This window comes from Anolis sagrei, chromosome 1 (assembly GCF_037176765.1).
Source record: "Anolis sagrei isolate rAnoSag1 chromosome 1, rAnoSag1.mat, whole genome shotgun sequence".
In the NCBI taxonomy this organism is placed as follows: Eukaryota; Metazoa; Chordata; class Lepidosauria; order Squamata; family Dactyloidae; genus Anolis; species Anolis sagrei.
The window spans coordinates 338,840,051-338,858,505 of record NC_090021.1 but is presented as its reverse complement, the minus strand read 5'-3'; the positions used below and the strand labels follow the sequence as shown (position 1 = coordinate 338,858,505).

Here is an 18,455-nt window from a genome sequence, read left to right as displayed (position 1 = left end):
GGTTTGATGGGCATCGACCTTGAGTTTTTGGAGTTGTAGTTCAACTACATCTAGAGAGCACTGTGGACTCAAACAATGATGGATCTAAACCAAACTTGGCACAAATACTCCATATGCCCAAACATGAACACTTGGGGGAAATAGACCATGATATTTGGGAGTCGTAGTTGTTGGGATTTATAGTTCACCTACAATCAAAGACCATGCTGAAAATACTGGAAGGGTTTGGTGGGCATTGGTCTTGAGTTTTTGGAGTTGTAGTTCACCTACATCCAGAGAGCACTGTGCACTCAAACAATGATGGATCTGGACCAAACTTGGCACAAATACTCAATATGCCCATATGTGAATACTGGTGAAGTTTGAAGAAAAAAGACTTTGTCATTTCAGAGTTATACTTGCTGGGATTTATAGTTCACCTACAATCAAAGAGCACTCTGAACCCCACTAATGATAGAGCTGGGCCAAACTTCCCACACGTAACCCCATGAACAATAGAAAATACTGTGTTTTCTGATGGTCTTTGGCGACCCCACGCAACCTCTCCCAGGGGTCCCGACCCCCAAGTTGTAAACACTGGAAAAGGGCTTGATTCTTGCGTTATTATGAGGAATAGTTCACTGGGAGACAATCAGTAGGTCTGGAACATTACTCTTGGCAAAAACCCAGACTTTGGAAAAGTTTGGGGGACTATAGTTCCCGGAATTGTTGAACTCATTGTCTGTCCTGTCTGGGGGTCATAGGATCAGAGAGTTGGAAGAGATTGGTGGGCGAGTGGGTCTATTAACAAAATACTCACCTCATAAACATATAGCATATATGGTTGGGCATTCGGACAACATGACCGGTCCAGCGGAGTTGATGGCGGAGGTGATCACCCTCTCCCAAAGCAGTTACTCTACTCTGAACTCAAGAATGGGAAACGTAACGCTGGTGGACAGGAAAAGAGATTTAAAGATGGGCTAAAAGCCAACCTTAAAAACTGTGGCATAGACACTGAGAACTGCGAAGCCCTGGTCCTTAAGCACTGTAACTGGAGGTCAGCTGTGACCAGCAGTGCTGTAAATTTGAAGAGGCATGAGTGGGGGATGAAAGGGAGAAATGTGCCAAGATGAAGGCATGTCAAGCCAACCCTGACCGGGACCGCCTTCCACCTGGAAACCAATGCCTTCACTGCAGGAGAACATGCAGATCAAGAATAGGGCTCCACAGCCACCTACGGACTCACCGCCAAGATACTGTTGAAGCTGTTTAAAATTTATAATGTAGATTTCAAAGTATGTATGTATGTTTAAAAATACAGTAGCTATGTGCCGAGTGTATTCCTGTGTGGAAAGAGTTAACTGAACCATGGAGGGAATGGCATTCCTCCATCATAAATCAAGTGTATAGAACAAATGAATGCAGCTTCCTGCGTCATACGTCATACGTCACTCTGGAATGCAAGAGGTGTGGACTAGTACTGATAACGGTTTGTGTGTTGGCGATGTTACCATTGGACGGAGAAGAAGCAAAGTTTTACGATGTGCTCAGTGTTCAGTAGCTTCTAATGTATATAGCTGTAAAATAAAGTAGTTTATAGCCTCAAGTGTCTGTTATTGATCGTGTTACTGCCTTGCTGTGCGGCTGATGTCACTGACAGATACTACACTTGGCGGACCATCATCTTCGGGCTACGAGGGACCGCCTCAGTAAGTAAGTTAGTAAATTACATAGTACATATTAGTAGGTCTGTAAAGTGGATGTAGTCTTGTAAATGCCAGAATGCTTGCTTGCAAAGCTCCTTTTCATATGTCATGTTCACCTCTTTCCTTCCATTCTTCTCATCCTTTCTTCTGCAGCCAGAAATCTCTGTGAGGAACCTGCCAGAGTTTTTCCAGCTAGAGAAGCCCTTGCTCATCATGTTCAGCGATGGGGCCTTGAGCGAAAGGGACGAAGGAGAAATGAGGCGTTTGGCTGAAGAAGAGATGGACGAATCCTTTGTTGCCTGCTGGCTGAACCTGTAAGAATATAGTTTTGCCCCCATTGGCTTCCATTTGGAGACTTATTTATTACACTATGCAACATGATTTTGGTTCCTGGGTCATAAATGTCATTTCCTAATTGGTTCTATCATAAAACATGGGAAAAGCTTATTAAATTGCAAAAACTTTGTTTCTGTGGGACATCTTGCTATTACGAGGGTTGAATGAAAAGTAATGCCTCCACCTTCTTAACTCCTCAACAGATGGCAGGTATTGGCTTGTTCAGTAGACTCTCTTCTACAGTTCTATTTTGGTGGGAAGCCCTAGCATTGAATGGTTGTGTTGTTAAAGTGCGAAGCATGGAACCCTGTGCAGTCGGTCAGTCAATGCGACTTAAGCAGCGTGCAGTCATTGAATTCTTGACAGCAGAAGGTGTCACCCCAAAGGACATTCATCAGAGAAGGCAAGCTGTCAATTGTGATTGTGTTTGCAACAGCTGGCATTTTCTGATGAATCTCCTTTGATACTTCGATAATTACCACTCCAGGAGGAAGGTAACAGCACTCCATGTAGTCATGCTGGCCACATGACCTTGGAGGTGTCTACGGACAATGCTGGCTCTTCGGCTTAGAAATGGAGATTAGCACCAACCCCCAGAGTCGGACACAACTGGACTTCATGTCAGGGGACAACCTTTACTTTTACCTAAATAAATAAATAATTTTTGCTATATTTTGTTAACGAAGTCCCAACCCATTCAGTGAATGACTATCTCATAGGGTCTCAGCCAATTCAACCTAGTTTGTGGCAGCTACAAGACAGAATTTCTGGTGTAGAACAACTACTTTCAAAGTAAATACCACATAATTAAACAGGAAATGATGCTTTCAAACCAGGAACAGAAAAAAATATCAAATTTTGTTGCATAGTGTTATCCTTTATTTATATTGCTCTATCAGTGTACATGGTGCTTCAGAGTAAAATGACCCAAAACAGTGGGTAGGATGGGGGAACGGTTTCTGTTTATATTATTAATCAGCCGCTCTTTGTAACGCAGTAAGAACACACCTGTCGGTCGAGGAATATTGAAGGCCTATTTTGGAAGCTCCGTCCCTCCTCTTCCGCTTCTCCTCTGGATCAATCTCCATTCCGGGGGCCAAGTGTTCGCCTTCCCATCCGATCGATCCCTTTCAGAAGCCAATGTCCAAATGTGGATCGAGAAGCTGAAGGCCGGCCAGGAAATCCCAAGCGGTAAGTATGTCAGAGTGGCAGAATGGCTTGAGCGTTGGGCAATGACTCTGGAGACCAGGGTTCGAATGCTTTCCCAGCCATGAAAACCTACTTGTTGACTTTAAGTGAGTCACACGCTCTCAGCCCAAGAAAGTCCCTTGGGGTCGCCAATAGTCGGAAATGTTTTGAAGGCACACAACAACAAAGTATAAAGCATTGTGCAAAAATACACCAGTCTCACATTCGTTTGTGCTCTGTTGCATCTGGAGGGTAAAGCTGAGCTGCACAAATATCTCAGATTTCAGCAGGTTGCCTTTGCACCATTAGGTTATCATATGTTTATATATATAAACACATGATAATTTAATGGTGCAAAGGCACCCTGCTGAAATCTGAGATATTTGTGCAGCTCAGCATCACCCTCCAGATACACGCACACACACACACACATATATATATACACACACACATATATATACACATACACATACATATAGATATAGATATATATCTGAGCTTTTATATGTATGAGTTTTACAACATTAGAATGTTGTATTTTTATATTAAAAATATATTTTAAAAATGTACCATTTGGATAGTGTGTGTGTGAGAGAGCTTTTGCACCAGTAGGATGGTGTGTGTGTGTGTGTATGGGATTTTGGCCTGCATCAATAGGAGCATAGTGTCTAGATCTAAGGAAGTCATGCTACCCCTCTATTCTGCTTTGGTTAGACCACATCTGGAATATTGTGTCCAATTCTGGGCACCACAATTCAAGAGAGATATTGACAAGCTGGAATGTGTCCAGAGGAGGGCGACTAAAATGATCAAGGGTCTGGAGAACAAGCCCTATGAGGAGCGGCTTAGGGAACTGGGCATGTTTAGCCTGAAGAAGAGAAGGCTGAGAGGAGATATGATAGCCATGTATAAATATGTGAGAGGAAGCCACAGGGAGGAGGGAGCAAGCTTGTTTTCTGCTTCCCTGGAGACTAGGACGCAATGGAACAATGGCTTCAAACTACAAGAGAGGAGATTCCATCTGAACATTAGGAAGAACTTCCTGACTGTGAGAGCCGTTCAGCAGTGGAACTCTCTGCCCCGGAGTGTGGTGGAGGCTCCTTCTTTGGAAGCTTTTAAGCAGAGGCTGGATGGCCATTTGTCAGGGGTGATTTGAATGCAATATTCCTGCTTCTTGGCAGAATGGGGTTGGACTGGATGGCCCAGGAGGTCTCTTCCAACTCTTTGATTCTATGATTCTATGATTCTATGATAAACACAACGTGTATATATACACACACATGTACATTACACACATTACACATACATACATTGTATATATATGAGCTTTTACATCATTTAGGTATTGTGGTGTGTATATGTGTGTGTATATATATATATAAATACACACACACATGCTAGCTTTACACCATTTGGATGTTGTGTGTGTATGTGTGTATTTGTGTGTGTGTGTGTGTATGCTTTTGCACCATTAGGATGTTTTGCACCATTAGGATGTTGTGTGTATGTGTGTGTGTATAAACACAACATGAGTGTGTGTGTGTGTGTATATATATATATACACACACACACACACACATGTACATTACATATATTACACTTATATACACTGTGCATGTGTATATATATATGTATGTGTATATGTACGAGCCTTTGCATCATTTAGGTACTGTGCTGTGTGTGTGTATATACACACACACATACACAAGTTTTACACCATTTGGATGTTGTATATATATGTATTTATACAGACATATATATACATACATATATATGCGCATACACACACACACTAGCTGTCTCCTGCCATGTGTTGCTGTGGCCCAGTCTGTGTATATGTATTTTGTGTGTGTTTATGTGTGTATATGTGTATATATATTTGTGTATATGTGTATATATGTGTGTTTGCATTGCATTGTAATGTATTTTTTTATTTTTAACCTCTTCTGTTGCCTTTTTCGGTGTTTTTATGAGTGATGGTCACTTGTAGTCCTGATTCATGTATTGTGTCCAAATTTGGTGTCAGTTCGTCCAGTGGTTTTTGAGTTATGTTAATCCCACAAACGAACATTACATTTTTATATATATAGATATATATATATGCACGCTTTTGGACCATTAGGATGTTGTATATGTGTTTGTAAATGTGTATGTGTAGGTGGATGACTTTTACACCACTTGGATGTGTGTGTGTGTATGTGTATATCTATATATATAAATTTGTTAGGGGCATCCAACGAGGAAACAAAACTCAAAAACCCCCCAACGAAACTTAACCAAAATTCCCATGCCCATAACACAACCCACAAGGTACAAACATATCTACTCAAAATGAAAAACAACACAACAACACACTTACAAAACGGCAAAACAACAAAACTCAAAAAAAACCCAACGAAACTTAACCAAAATCCCCGTGCCCATAACACAACCCACAAGGTACAAACATATCTACTCAAAATGAAAAACAACACAACAACACACTCGCAAAACGGCAAAACAACAAAACTCAAAAATCCCCCAACGAAACTTAACCAAAATCCCCGTGCCCATAACACAACCCACAAGGTACAAACATATCTACTCAAAATGAAAAACAACACAACAACACACTTACAAAACGGCAAAACAACAAAACTCAAAAAAACCCCAACGAAACTTAACCAAAATCCCCGTGCCCATAACACAACCCACAAGGTACAAACATATCTACTCAAAATGAAAAACAACACAACAACACACTCACAAAACGGCAAAACAACAAAACTCAAAAATCCCCCAACGAAACTTAACCAAAATCCCCGTGCCCATAACACAACCCACAAGGTACAAACATATCTACTCAAAATGAAAAACAACACAACAACACACTCACAAAACGGCAAAAGAACAAAACTCAAAAAAAAAACCCAACGAAACTTAACCAAAATTCCCATACCCATAACACAACCCACAAGGTACAAACATATCTACTCAAAATGAAAAACAACACAACAACACACTCACAAAACGGCAAAACAACAAAACTCAAAAATCCCCCAACGAAACTTAACTAAAATCCCCGTGCCGATAACACAACCCACAAGGTACAAACATATCTACTCAAAATGAAAAACAACACAGCAACACACTCACAAAACGGCAAAAGAACAAAACTAAAAAAAAACCCAACGAAACTTAACCAAAATTCCCATACCCATAACACAACCCACAAGGTACAAACATATCTACTCAAAATGAAAAACAACACAACAACACACTCACAAAACGGCAAAACAACTGAGCATGCGCATTGGCGCCCAGCCGCAAGTTCCCTGGCGCGCGCACATGGCCTTCCGGCCAACGTTCCCTCTGCGGAAACCATGCCCACTCCAAGCCCCGCCGCGCCGCTTCCCGCACACACACACCCCCTGCCGTACACACACACGCAACCCCACGCTCCATCACTCCCCCCACAGCCGCACACACACGCAACCCCACTCCCCCCGCCGCCGCACACACACACGCAACCCCACTCCCCCCGCCGCCGCACACACACGCGCAACCCCACGCTCCATCACTCCCCCCGCTGCCGCACACACACACGCAACCCCTCGCTCCATCACTCCCCTGCCCCAATCTTACCTCCTTTTACTTCAGGCCACCTCCAAACCCCACCCCGCCCCTTCCCGCCCTGTCAAAATCTAGGAAGGACAGGAAGGAAGGAAAGAAGGAAGAAAGAGAAAGGGAGGTAAAGAAAAAGGGGGAAGGAAGGAAAGTTAGAGGAAGAAGAAAAGGAAAGAAAAGGAAAGATGGAAGGAAAGAAAAGAGAGTCAGCAGAAGAGAAAGAAAAAGGGGGAAGGAAGGAAAGAGATAGAGAAAGAAGAGGAGAAGGAAAGATGGGAGGGAAGGAAGGAAGGAAGGAGGGAAAGAAGGAGAGAAAGAGGGAAGATTGGCCACAGCAACACGTGGCGGGTAAAGGTTGTTATTTCTATGATTATTATTATTATTATGATGCTATTATTCTTCCTCTGAGACCCTTTTAGGGGGAATGGGAGAGGTGTCAGGTCCCAGAGGCAATGCATTGCATTATTGTTATTGTTATGATGGTGGTGAAATAAAAGGAAATAAAAAGAGAAAGAAGGATGCAAACAAGGAAGGGAAGAAAGGCAAAGGAAGAAAGGGGGAGGGAATGAAGGAAAGAGAGAAGGATGAAACCAAGTAGTGAAAGAAAGAAAGAGGTAGAGAAGGAAGAAAGGAGAGAAAGGGGGAGGAAAAGGGGGAAGGAATAGGTAGGGACCTCTCTTTCATAATAGTCCAGATATCTACCTCAACTTTGATAAGTTTTACTATAGGCCACAGCAACGCGTGGCAGGGCACAGCTAGTATATATATATATTAGTCTTTGTGTGTGTGTGTGTGTGTATAAAAATATATGCTTTTGCATCATTAGGATGTCGTGTGTGTGAGAGAGTTCAGTTCCTCTCTAAGGCCTCTGCTTGAAGTCTGATCATTACATCCGTGGAGATGCACCATATAAAGAAATAGTTGTGTTTCTAATCTCACAATGCTTTATATTTTGGGAACCCAAAGGGTAAAGTCAGCCTTCCACATTCCCTATAGAATCCCTAATTTTAAGCCCCATCAAAACCATTCCTCAGCATGCTTTGCTTAGGTTCCTCCTTTGGACTTTAATGCAGTCAGCCATAAACATCTTCTGGGATCAGAGGCATTACTTACTTAGGCGATCCCTCCTAGTCCGAGGATGATGGTCCTCCAAGTGTAGTGTCCTGGCGGTGGGTCCATAGGTGACTGTGGAGCCCAATTCTTGACCTGCATCTTCTCCTGCAGTGAGGGCATCCGTTTCCAGGTGGAAGGCAGTCCGGGTCGGGGTTGGCTTGACGCGCCTTCCTCTTGGCACATTTCTCTCTTTCGCCCTCCATTTGTGCCTTTTCGAATTTACAGCACTGCTGGTCACAGCTGACCTCCAACTGGAGGGCTCAAGGGCCAGGGCTTCCCAGTTCTCAGTCTCAGGGATCAGAGGCATAAAACCCTTGTGAAAGTGAAAATGCGCTGGTAAGGAAATTGCTAATTGTTTTATCTGGAGAGGAGAGTTTTCTAGGAATGTGGAGGCCTTCCAGCATGACTGTATGGGCTGTTTCTACTGGAAGTGGACCATGGAATCATAGAATCAAAGAGTTGGAAGAGACCTCATGGGGCATCCAGTCCAACCCCCTGCCAAGAAGCAGGAATGTTGCATTCAAAGCACCCCTGACAGATGGCCATCCAGCCTCTGTTTAAAAGCTTCCAAAGAAGGAGCCTCCACCACACTCCGGGGCAGAGAGTTCCACTGCTGAACGGCTCTCACAGTCAGGAAGTTCTTCCTCATGTTCAGATGGAATCTCCTCTCTTGAGTCACACTGGAGTCACACTGGAAGACTTGGAGAGAGTATTCTTTAACCAAATCCGTGAATAATAACATCCAGAAAACTCAAAACTGCCAATATGGAGGGATGACTGTATAAAACAGAGTTGCAACATGAAACAGCTTGGATTTCTCCAGGCTAATGAATGTGGTGCTGTTGGAGAGAGGTTCTGTTTGCAGTATTTCTGCAAGTTTTTCTTAAATTGCCGTCTGCATCCGGTTGTGTCTCAGGCGTACTGAGAACTGGGTTTTCCTATATATACGAAGTTGTGAACATGAGGGGAAATATTGACCTCATATCCGCAGCTGAAGGGATGCTTTCCTGGAAATGAAAAAAACCATAGTCACCAAAAAGAAATTTCGGTATTGCTCAGCTCATTAGGTCGCAGTCGCTTGCAGTTATGGGTGATTTGGAGTGAATAAGAAAGGCTACCCATAGTATCAAGTGAACTTGGTGTTAAGCAAGTGTTATATTCCCTATTTGCACTAAGTAGCTGAAGGAAAAGTGGTATAAAAGCATCTCAACACACTTTTTGTTACTTAAAAATCACGTTTCTAGCTCTTATGATTTGTTTGCGTGTGTAGTTTGTACATGTTTACAGTTTGCATGAATGCATGTTTGTCAACCCCCTGTGTCTGCAGATTTAAGATTTACTAATTTGATTGAAAATGGTCTGTTGTGAATCTCTCTAGGTCCTCCAGTGCAATTCTGTGACCCAATTTTGGGGGCAAAGTGGACGTGTGCTTAGTTAATTACATGTTATTTAATCTAGATTTTGTATCCTTGTTTTTATTTAAGTTGTTGTATTGTGCGTGGGATTTGAGGAAGATGTTTAGCTTTTCAATGTAGTTTAAATTGCATTGAGTTGCTGTGAGTTTTCCAGGCTGTCTGGCCATGTTCCAGAAGCATTCTTTCCTGACGTTTCACCCACATCTATGGCAGGCATCCTCAGAGGTTGTGAGGTCTGTTGGAAACTAGGCAAGTGGGGTTTATATATCTGTGGAATGATGTCCAGGATGGGAGAAAGAACTCTTGTCTGTTTGAGGCAAGTTTGAATTTTGCAATTGGCCAGCTTGATTAGCATTGAATGGCCTTTCAGCTTCAAAGCCTGGCTTGTTGTTGCTTGGGGGGGATTTTACGGCATTTTAAATATTGTATCCTTGACACAAATAGCACAGGGCTTTAGCACGGCAGGTTAACCACCATCTGCAGTAAATCTTGCCAACTGAGAGCCGTTCAGCAGTGGAACTCTCTGCCTCAGAGTGTGGTGGAGGCTCCTTCTTTGGAAGCTTTTAAACAGAGGCTGGATGGCCATCTGTCAGGGGTGCTTTGAATGCAATATTCCTGCTTCTTGGCAGAATGGGGTTGGACTGGATGGCCCATGAGGTCTCTTCCAACTCTTTGATTCTATGATTCTGTGACAGTTCGAAGCCTGTGTTGGGTTGAGCTCCTGGCCTTTAGCCCAGCTTCTGCCTACCTGGCAGTTCAAAAACAGCAATAGTGAGTAGATAAATGGGTACCTCTTTCAAAGTGGGGAGGTATTTAAGGCACCCATAACGAAATGCCTGAAAAATTCGATCAACGAGGAAGTTTATGAACATAGCTCTTCGGCAGGGAAAGTGGAGCAACAGCACCCCCTGTGGCCGGAACCAAACACAGTCTCCAAGATGCCGAAGATGGGAAAGCCTATATATATATACCTCTATCTATGTACAGTTGTCTGTCTAGCAAAAAAAAAAAAGTGTGTGGTATCATTAAATCTCTCCTTGCTTCTGCCTCACCCTTATTATTATTATTAGTGAGGGAACACTGTATACATTCACTTTTATTTTATTATATAAATAGATATATATAAATAGATAGATACAGAAGATAAATATAGATTTATTTACTTATTTGTATGCAAATTGTTATAGTGTCAGTATTAATAAACAACTTCAATTAAATAAATGCTATTATTGTGCTCTTGTCCCCCTCCTTCCTTTCTAGCCGTGCTGTCTGAAGAAGACTGGAAGCCCCGCCTCCCCGCCTACGACTTCCTGAGCAAGATGGGACCCGCGCTGCCCGAATTCACCATTTACAGCGGGAGGACTACTGTAGGCAACGGCCCAGAAGAGGTGGACGTCCTGGGAGACAAAAAGGAAGGAGTGAAGAAGGAGTCCATGGAAGGAGGAACCCCGGAGGCCGAAGGGGAGAAGAGACTGCCGTCCAGGGGGGACCTCCGAGGGACAGTCCCACGTCTGGCCTCCCGGGAGAAGCCCCCCAAGCGCCACACAGAGCTATGATCCTCACCGGGACTTGGGCACTTGGACAGAAAACGTGAAAGGCACATAGATATAGGATGGGTGGCACCTGGCTTGAAAACACTCCATGTGGAACGGATCTTAGAGTCGGATTAGTTCCCAAACTGAGTCAAGAGTATGATGCAGCAGCCTTGGTTTTCCTTAGACATACGAGCAGCGTTTTGAGTTAAGAGCTGTCACCATGTTTTGGTTTTCCTTCAACATACGAGCAGTGTTTTGAGTTAATAGCTGTCACCATGCCTTGGTTTTCCTTCGACATACGAGCAGCGTTTTGAGTCAAGAGCTGTCACCATGCCTTGGTTTTCCTTCGACATACGAGCAGCGTTTTGAGTCAAGAGCTGTCACCATGCCTTGGTTTTCCTTCGACATACGAGCAGTATTTTGAGTCAAGAGCTGTCACAATGCCTTGGTTTTCCTTTGACATACGAGCAGCGTTTTGAGTTAAGAGCTGTCACCATGCCTTGGTTTTCCTTTGACATACGAGCAGCGTTTTGAGTTAAGAGCTATCACCATGCCTTGGTTTTCCTTTGACATACGAGCAGCGTTTTGAGTTAAGAGCTGTTGCCATGCCTTGGTTTTCCTTTGACATACGAGAAGCATTTTGAGTTAAGAGCAGTCGCCATGCCTTGGTTTTCCTTCGACATACGAGCAGCTTTTTGAGTTAAGAGCTGTTGCCATGCCTTGGTTTTCCTTCGACATACGAGCAGCATTTTGAGTTAAGAGCTGTCACCATGCCTTGGTTTTCCTTTGACATACAAGCAGCATTTTGAGTCAAGAGCTGTCACCATGCCTTGGTTTTCCTTTGACATACAAGCAGCATTTTGAGTTAAGAGCTGTCACCTTGGTTTTCCTTTGACATACGAGCAACATTTTGAGTTAAGAGCTGTCACCATGCCTTGGTTTTCCTTTGACATACGAGCAGCATTTTGAGTTAAGAGCTATCACCATGCCTTGGTTTTCCTTTGACATACGAGCAACATTTTGAGTCAAGAGCTATCACCATGCCTTGGTTTTCCTTTGACATACGAGCAGCATTTTGAGTCAAGAGCTGTCACCATGCCTTGGTTTTCCTTCGACATACGAGCAGCATTTTGAGTTAAGAGCTGTCACCATGCCTTAGTTTTCCTTTAACATACGAGCAGCATTTTGAGTTAAGAGCTGTCACCATGCCTTGGTTTTCCTTTGACATACGAGCAGCATTTTGAGTTAAGAGCGAGTGCCAGAGAATAGGATTTTAGGGCTTCGAGGAAGCAGCCTCCATGCCTCAGTTTTTGTCCACATTGGGAGATTGCTGTCTGCTTTGCTCTTGTTTACTTTGAGGAATTTTGGGTTAGTTGATTTTGTGTGGTTTTTCTTCCCGGTATATTTGTCTTCATGAAGGGAGAGGGAGAGAGATAGCAAGAGAGGGAGGCTGGAATGAGTACAGTATGAAGAAAATGATGCTTCTGCCTCTTTACCTTCTGCTTCCTTCCCACAAACAAAAATGGGAGGGGGGGGGGAAATAATATTTATATCTCTATGTATTTGGCTGTATTTTGTATATTGTTGCACTACTGAACGTTTTTTGTGAGTCCCATCAGGGAGACGGTGGCGGGATAAAAATAATGTTATTTATTATTATAATAGCATTTCAATGGGAATTTTGCTTTGAGATAAGTGTTTTGAGTTAAGAGTTCAGCCACAGAACAAGTTAAACTCTTAAGTCAAGGTATCGCTGTGTTACAATTGTCTTAACGAGAGTTGTACAATATTACAGCATGACTCTGGAAATGTAAAGTTATGGTCCATTTCAATGATGGTGTCATGGATAGCATGGATGAGGGTTTGCAGAGTGATGGCTCAGCCAGGAACAGCAACTCCCTCAGAGCTACTCAATCTGATGGCCAAACATAAGAGAAGAAGGCCAGCAACAGGGATCAGCCGTGAAAGCAGCATTTGAGGCTTTGCAGTGTGCTATCCGATTACTGGTGGCAACTTCTGTGTTCATGCCTGGACCTTGGTACCTTGTCTCTCGTGTACCTTTTGGAGTTTGGACAGCTCCTGGACTACGGCTCGTGGCTTCTGGACACAACCTCGTTGCTTGAAACTCTGCTATTTGGCTTTGAACCTGGACTGGACACTTGTCTTTTGCTTCTGCTAGTTCCCTTATGTTCTGTTTCTATTTTTGTGGACTCTGACCTTAGACTGTAATACACACCTGTCAGTGTTTGAGATCAAGGCTCATGCAGATTGGAGTATCTCAACCATGCCTTTCCTAGGATAGTGCAATGATTTCTTTGAGTGCAATGAAAATGGAGTCCTTTTAGGATCTTGGATATGACCTTGTTTTACAAATAACATCATTATTATTGTTGTTATTTGATGCACAACAAGATGAGTACGCAGCAAACAAGATCACAGTGCTGGCTTTTGTATACGATCACACGTTGGACACTTCCAGAGTGTCTAGGACAGAGTGATGTATCTGTGAATAAAGCATGCCGATCTCAGCAGGGTGGCCTTTTGGAGTTGACAAATTGTTGTTAAGTGCAGGCCAAGGACTTTAGGCACTGCACCCAGTGTGCCGATCACTACTGGGACCCCCTTGACTGGCTTGTGCCAGAGTCTTTGCAATTCAATCTTTAAATCCTCACATCGTGTAAGCTTTTCCAGTTGCTTGGTGAATAATGCGTTCAGATCCCAGTAGGGTGGCCTTTTGCAGATGGCAGATGGCAGTTTTGTCAGCACCGATTGTGTTTAAATGCAGACCAAGATCTTTAGGCATTGCAACCAGTGTGCCAATCATCACTGGGACCACCTTGACTGGCTTGTGCCAGTGTCTTTGCTTTTCCAGTTTGTTTCTCTTCAATCCTGCTGTCACCTGAGATGGCAACATTGACAATCTGCGCTTTGTTTTTTAAAATGATCATGAGGTCAGGAGTTTTGTGCTCCAAATCTCTGTCTGTCTGAATAATAATAATAATAATAATAATAATAATTATTATTATTATTATTATTTGATGCACAACAAGATTAATACACAGCAAACAAGATCCCTATGCTGTGTTCAGATCCCAGTAAGGTGGCCTTTTGCAGCTGATGGATGGTAATTTTGCCAGCGCCAATTGTGTTTAAGTGCAGGCTAAGGTCTTAAGGCACAGCACCCAGTGTGCTGATTGCCACTGGGACCAACTTGACTAGCTTCTGCCAGAGACTTTGCAGTTCGATCTTTAAATCCTTGTATCGTTTTCCAGTTGTTTCTGTTCAATCCTGCTGTTGCCTGGGATTGCAACAGCGATGATCCATACTTTGTTTTCCTCCACAATCGTGAAGTCAGGAGTCTTATGCTCCAAAACTCTGTCAGTCTGAATTTGGAAGTCCTAGAGTAATTTTCTGTAACTTTTTCTAGCTTGTGATCCCACCAGTTCTTTATCGCAGGCAGATGATATTTGTGGCACAAGCTCCAATGAATTATCTGAGCAACGGTGTTGTGCCTCTGCTTGTAGTCCGTCTGCGCGATCTTGCAGCAGCTGAGGATGGGATCTATTGTTTCATCTGCTTCCTTGCAGAGTCTCCACTTGGGATCTGTCGTTGACTTTGATGGCATTTGTTCTAATGGCTTGTTCTTGGACTGCAAGAATCAGGCCCTCCATCTTCTTCTTCTTCTTCTTATTATTATTATTATTATTATTATTATACACAACAAGATGAGTACACAGCAGACAAGACCACTATGATGGCTTTGTATTGGATCACATGTCAGATAATTCCCAATCAGTATCAGTGAATAATGTGTGCAAATCAAGCAGGATGGCCTTTTGCAGCTGACAGATTATTTTTAAGTGCAGGCCAATGGCTTTAGGCACTGCACCCAGTGTGCCAGTCACCCCTGGGACTACCTTTAGTGGCATGTGCCAGAGTCTTTGTAGTTCAATCTTTGAATCATATTGTGTAAGTTTTTCCAGTTGCTTCTCGTCAATTCTGCTGTCACCTGGGAAGAGGAGGAGGAAGAGGATTATTATGTGATCCATAACAAGATTAGTACACAGCAAACATGATCATTATTCTGACTTTTATATTTGATCACACTGTCGGACACTTCCCAAGTGTCTAGGAGTGTGATGTATCGGTGAATAATGTGTGCAGATCCCAGTAAGGTGGCCTTTTGCAGCTGACAGATGGTAATTTTGTCAGCACTGATTGTGTTTAAGTGCAGGCCAAGGTCTTTAGGCACTGCACCCAATGTGCCAGTCACCACTGGGACCACCTTGACTGGCTTGTGCCAGAGTTTTTGCAGTTCGATCTTTAAATCCACATATCGTGTAAGCCTTTCCAGTTGCTTCTTGTCAATTCTGCTGTCACTTGGGATCACGATGATGATGATGATTAGCTTGGCTATCTTATAGAGGCTAGTGCGGCTCCTGTGTCAATGTGGATCCTTTCTGAGACACAAAAACACAAATCCCATGGAGAAATAAGATGGAGGATCACAGAGAATCCTATATTTTGACTACACTTGGGCTGGAAGCATATCATAGAATTGCATTGGAGGGCCGTAGAAAAACCCACAAACACCTCCAGAGAGTTGTTGTAGGTTTTTCGGGCTATATGGCCATGTTCTAGAAGCATTCTCTCCTGATATTTTGCCTGCATCTATGGCAGACATCCTCAGAGGTTGTGAGACCTCATAACCTCTGCGGATGCCTGCCATAGATGCAGGCGAAACATCAGGAGAGAATGCTTCTAGAACATGGCCATATAGCCTGAAAAACCTACAACAATCCAGTGATTCCAGCCATGAAAGCCTTCAACAATACCTCCAGAGAGGATATTTTGGGGAACACGAATAAGCAAAATCATGGATATTGAGTCTGTGGATAAGTGGGAGGGGGGGGGCACTATATTACTGATTAAACAGTACAGAGAGGTTAAATATGCTGTTTTTGGTTTGGAAGGTGAAAAGTCAATTTTTAAAAAATGTTCTTTATGGGAAAAGAGATTAGGAGAGTTTTTTTGTAGTATTTCTGGGTATTTTTTTAAGTGGATTTGTTAGTGTTATTATAGTGTATTGTTTATATACTTAATAAAGATTTTTTTATAACTCTGGCTCATTCACAGAACTGGATGTGAAAATGGGAAGCCAAGCAAAATAAGCTGAGATAAATATAGAAAAATTGCTCTTGGGAAGAAAGGAGGACTGGTGTCCCAGTAAGGAGAGCGTGTTCAAATCTGGAGTCGCTGGAAGCATGAGTTCATGTTGTTATGGCTTTGCAATGATGAAGTTCAACAGTGACAAATGCAAGATACTCCACTTTGGCAGGAAAAACGAAATGCAAAGATACAGAATGGGGGACAATGCCTGGCTCGAGAGCAGTACGTGTGAAAAAGATCTTGGAGTCCTCGTGGACAACAAGTTAAACATGAGCCAACAATGTGATGTGGCGGCAAAAAAAGCCAATGGGATTTTGGCCTGCATCAATAGAAGCATAGTGTCTAGATCTAGGGAAGTCATGCTCCCCATGCTCTATTCTGCTTTGGTTAGACCACATCTGGAATATTGTGTCCAATTCTGGGCACCACAATTCAAGAGAGAGATTGACAAGCTGGAATGTGTCCAGAGGAGGGCGACTAAAATGATCAAGGGTCTGGAGAACAAGCCCTATGAGGAGCGGCTTAAGGAGCTGGGCATGTTTATCCTGAAGAAGAGAAGGCTGAGAGGAGATATTATAGCCATGTATAAATATGTGAGAGGAAGCCACAGGGAGGAGGAGGGAGCAAGCTTGTTTTCTGCTTCCTTGCAGACTAGGACGCAATGGAACAATGGCTTCAAACTACAAGAGAAGAGATTCCATCTGAACATGAGGAAGAACTTCCTGACTGTGAGAGCTGTTCAGCAGTGGAACTCTCTGCCCCGGAGTGTGGTGGAGGCTCCTTCTTTGGAAGCTTTTAAACAGAGGCTGGATGGCCATCTGTCAGGGGTGATTTGAATGCAATATTCCTGCTTCTTGGCAGAATGGGGTTGGACTGGATGGCCCATGAGGTCTCTTCCAACTCTTTGATTCTATGATTCCTCAAAGAACGGTGCACTGATTCACTTTTGGCCACTATTAGTGCCGAACCTCAAAAGTGTTTATATCAGGTATGGGCAAAGTTGGGGCCTCCGAGTGTTTTGGACTTCAACTCCCATCATTCCTAACAGCCTCAGGCCCTTTTCTTTTCCCCTTCAGCCGCTTTCATCTTATGCTAAAATATTCTTTCTGGTGTTGAATAATAATAATAATAATAATAATAATAATAATAATAATAGGCTCAAAGCAGCTTTTTTTGCATATTGTTTATTGTGTTCTTATGTTTTGTACTTTATTGCAATGTTGTTATTTTGTTGTAATTTGTATTTTATTTATTGTAATTTGTTGTTTGGGCTTGGCCTCATGTAAGCCGCCCCGAATCCCCGTTGGGGGAGATGGTGGCAGAGTAAGAAATAAACATTATTATTATTATTATTATTATTATTATTATTATTATTATTATTAGCTCCTGTGTCCATGTGGATCATTTCCAAGACACAAGCACACAAACTCCATGGATAAATGAGATGGAGGATCACAGAGAATCCTATATTGTTGTTGTTGTTGTTGTTGTTGTTGTTGTTATTATTATTATTGTCAGCTTTTCCAGTTGTTTCTCTGCAATCCTGTTCTCACCTGGGATTGCGACATCGACAATCCATACTTTGTTGTTGTTGTTATTATTATTAGTATTATTTGAAACACAACAAGGTGAGTCCACAGCAGACACTCTGCTGGCTGTTGTATTGGATCACACGTCTGACACTTCCCAAGTGTCTAGGACTGTGTGATGTATAGGCGAATAATGTATGCAGATCCCAGTAAAGTGGCCTTTTGCAGCTGGCAGATGGTAATTTTGTCAGCGTCGATTGTGTTTAAGTGCAGGCCAAGGTCTTTAGGCACTACACCCAGTGTGCCGATCACCACTGGGACCACCTTGACTGGCTTGTGTCAGAGTCTTTGCAGTTCGATCTTTAAATCCTCATATTGTGTCAGCTTTTCCGGTTGTTTCTCTTCAATCCTGCTCTCAACTGGGATTGCGACATCGACGATCCATACCTTGTTGTTGTTGTTGTTGTTGTTATTATTATTATTATTATTATTATTATTATTATTAGAAACACAACAAGATGAGTCCACAGCAGACACTCTGCTGGCTGTTGAATTGGATCACACGTCAGACACTTCCCAAGTGTCTAGGACTGTGTGATGTATCGGAAAATCATGCATGCAGATCCCAGTAAGTTGGCCTTTTGCAGCTGCCAGATGGTAATCTTTGTCAGAGTGCGACAGAAGCTTAGAAGCTTAGAAGAATGGACACTTTGAGACTTCAGTAAAAGCAAACAGTTAGCTTTACTGAGTAGAGCAAATATACATCACACATTCGCATTTACATCCAACCAAACCAACAGGTAACAAGACAAAAGACACACCGAAGTAAGAAGGACGAACGAAACCTTATCTCTGGATCCTCCCTACGCGTTCCAG

General features: G+C 42.9%; 1 protein-coding gene across 2 annotated transcripts in view; it reads left to right on the top strand.

Moving 5' to 3' along the window:
• Positions 1 to 11,540, top strand: part of TXNDC16 (thioredoxin domain containing 16) — a 61,793-nt gene extending 50,253 nt beyond the window's left edge. For both annotated transcript variants that reach the window (XM_067463113.1, XM_067463111.1), the window contains exons 19-21: positions 1,842 to 2,002; positions 3,022 to 3,215; positions 10,607 to 11,540. In XM_067463113.1, the coding sequence (XP_067319214.1) occupies positions 1,842 to 2,002; positions 3,022 to 3,215; positions 10,607 to 10,902 (651 nt within the window). In that variant the 3' untranslated portion in view covers positions 10,903 to 11,540. The remainder of the gene's footprint in view (positions 1 to 1,841; positions 2,003 to 3,021; positions 3,216 to 10,606) is intronic.
• Positions 11,541 to 18,455: the final 6,915 nt, after the last annotated feature.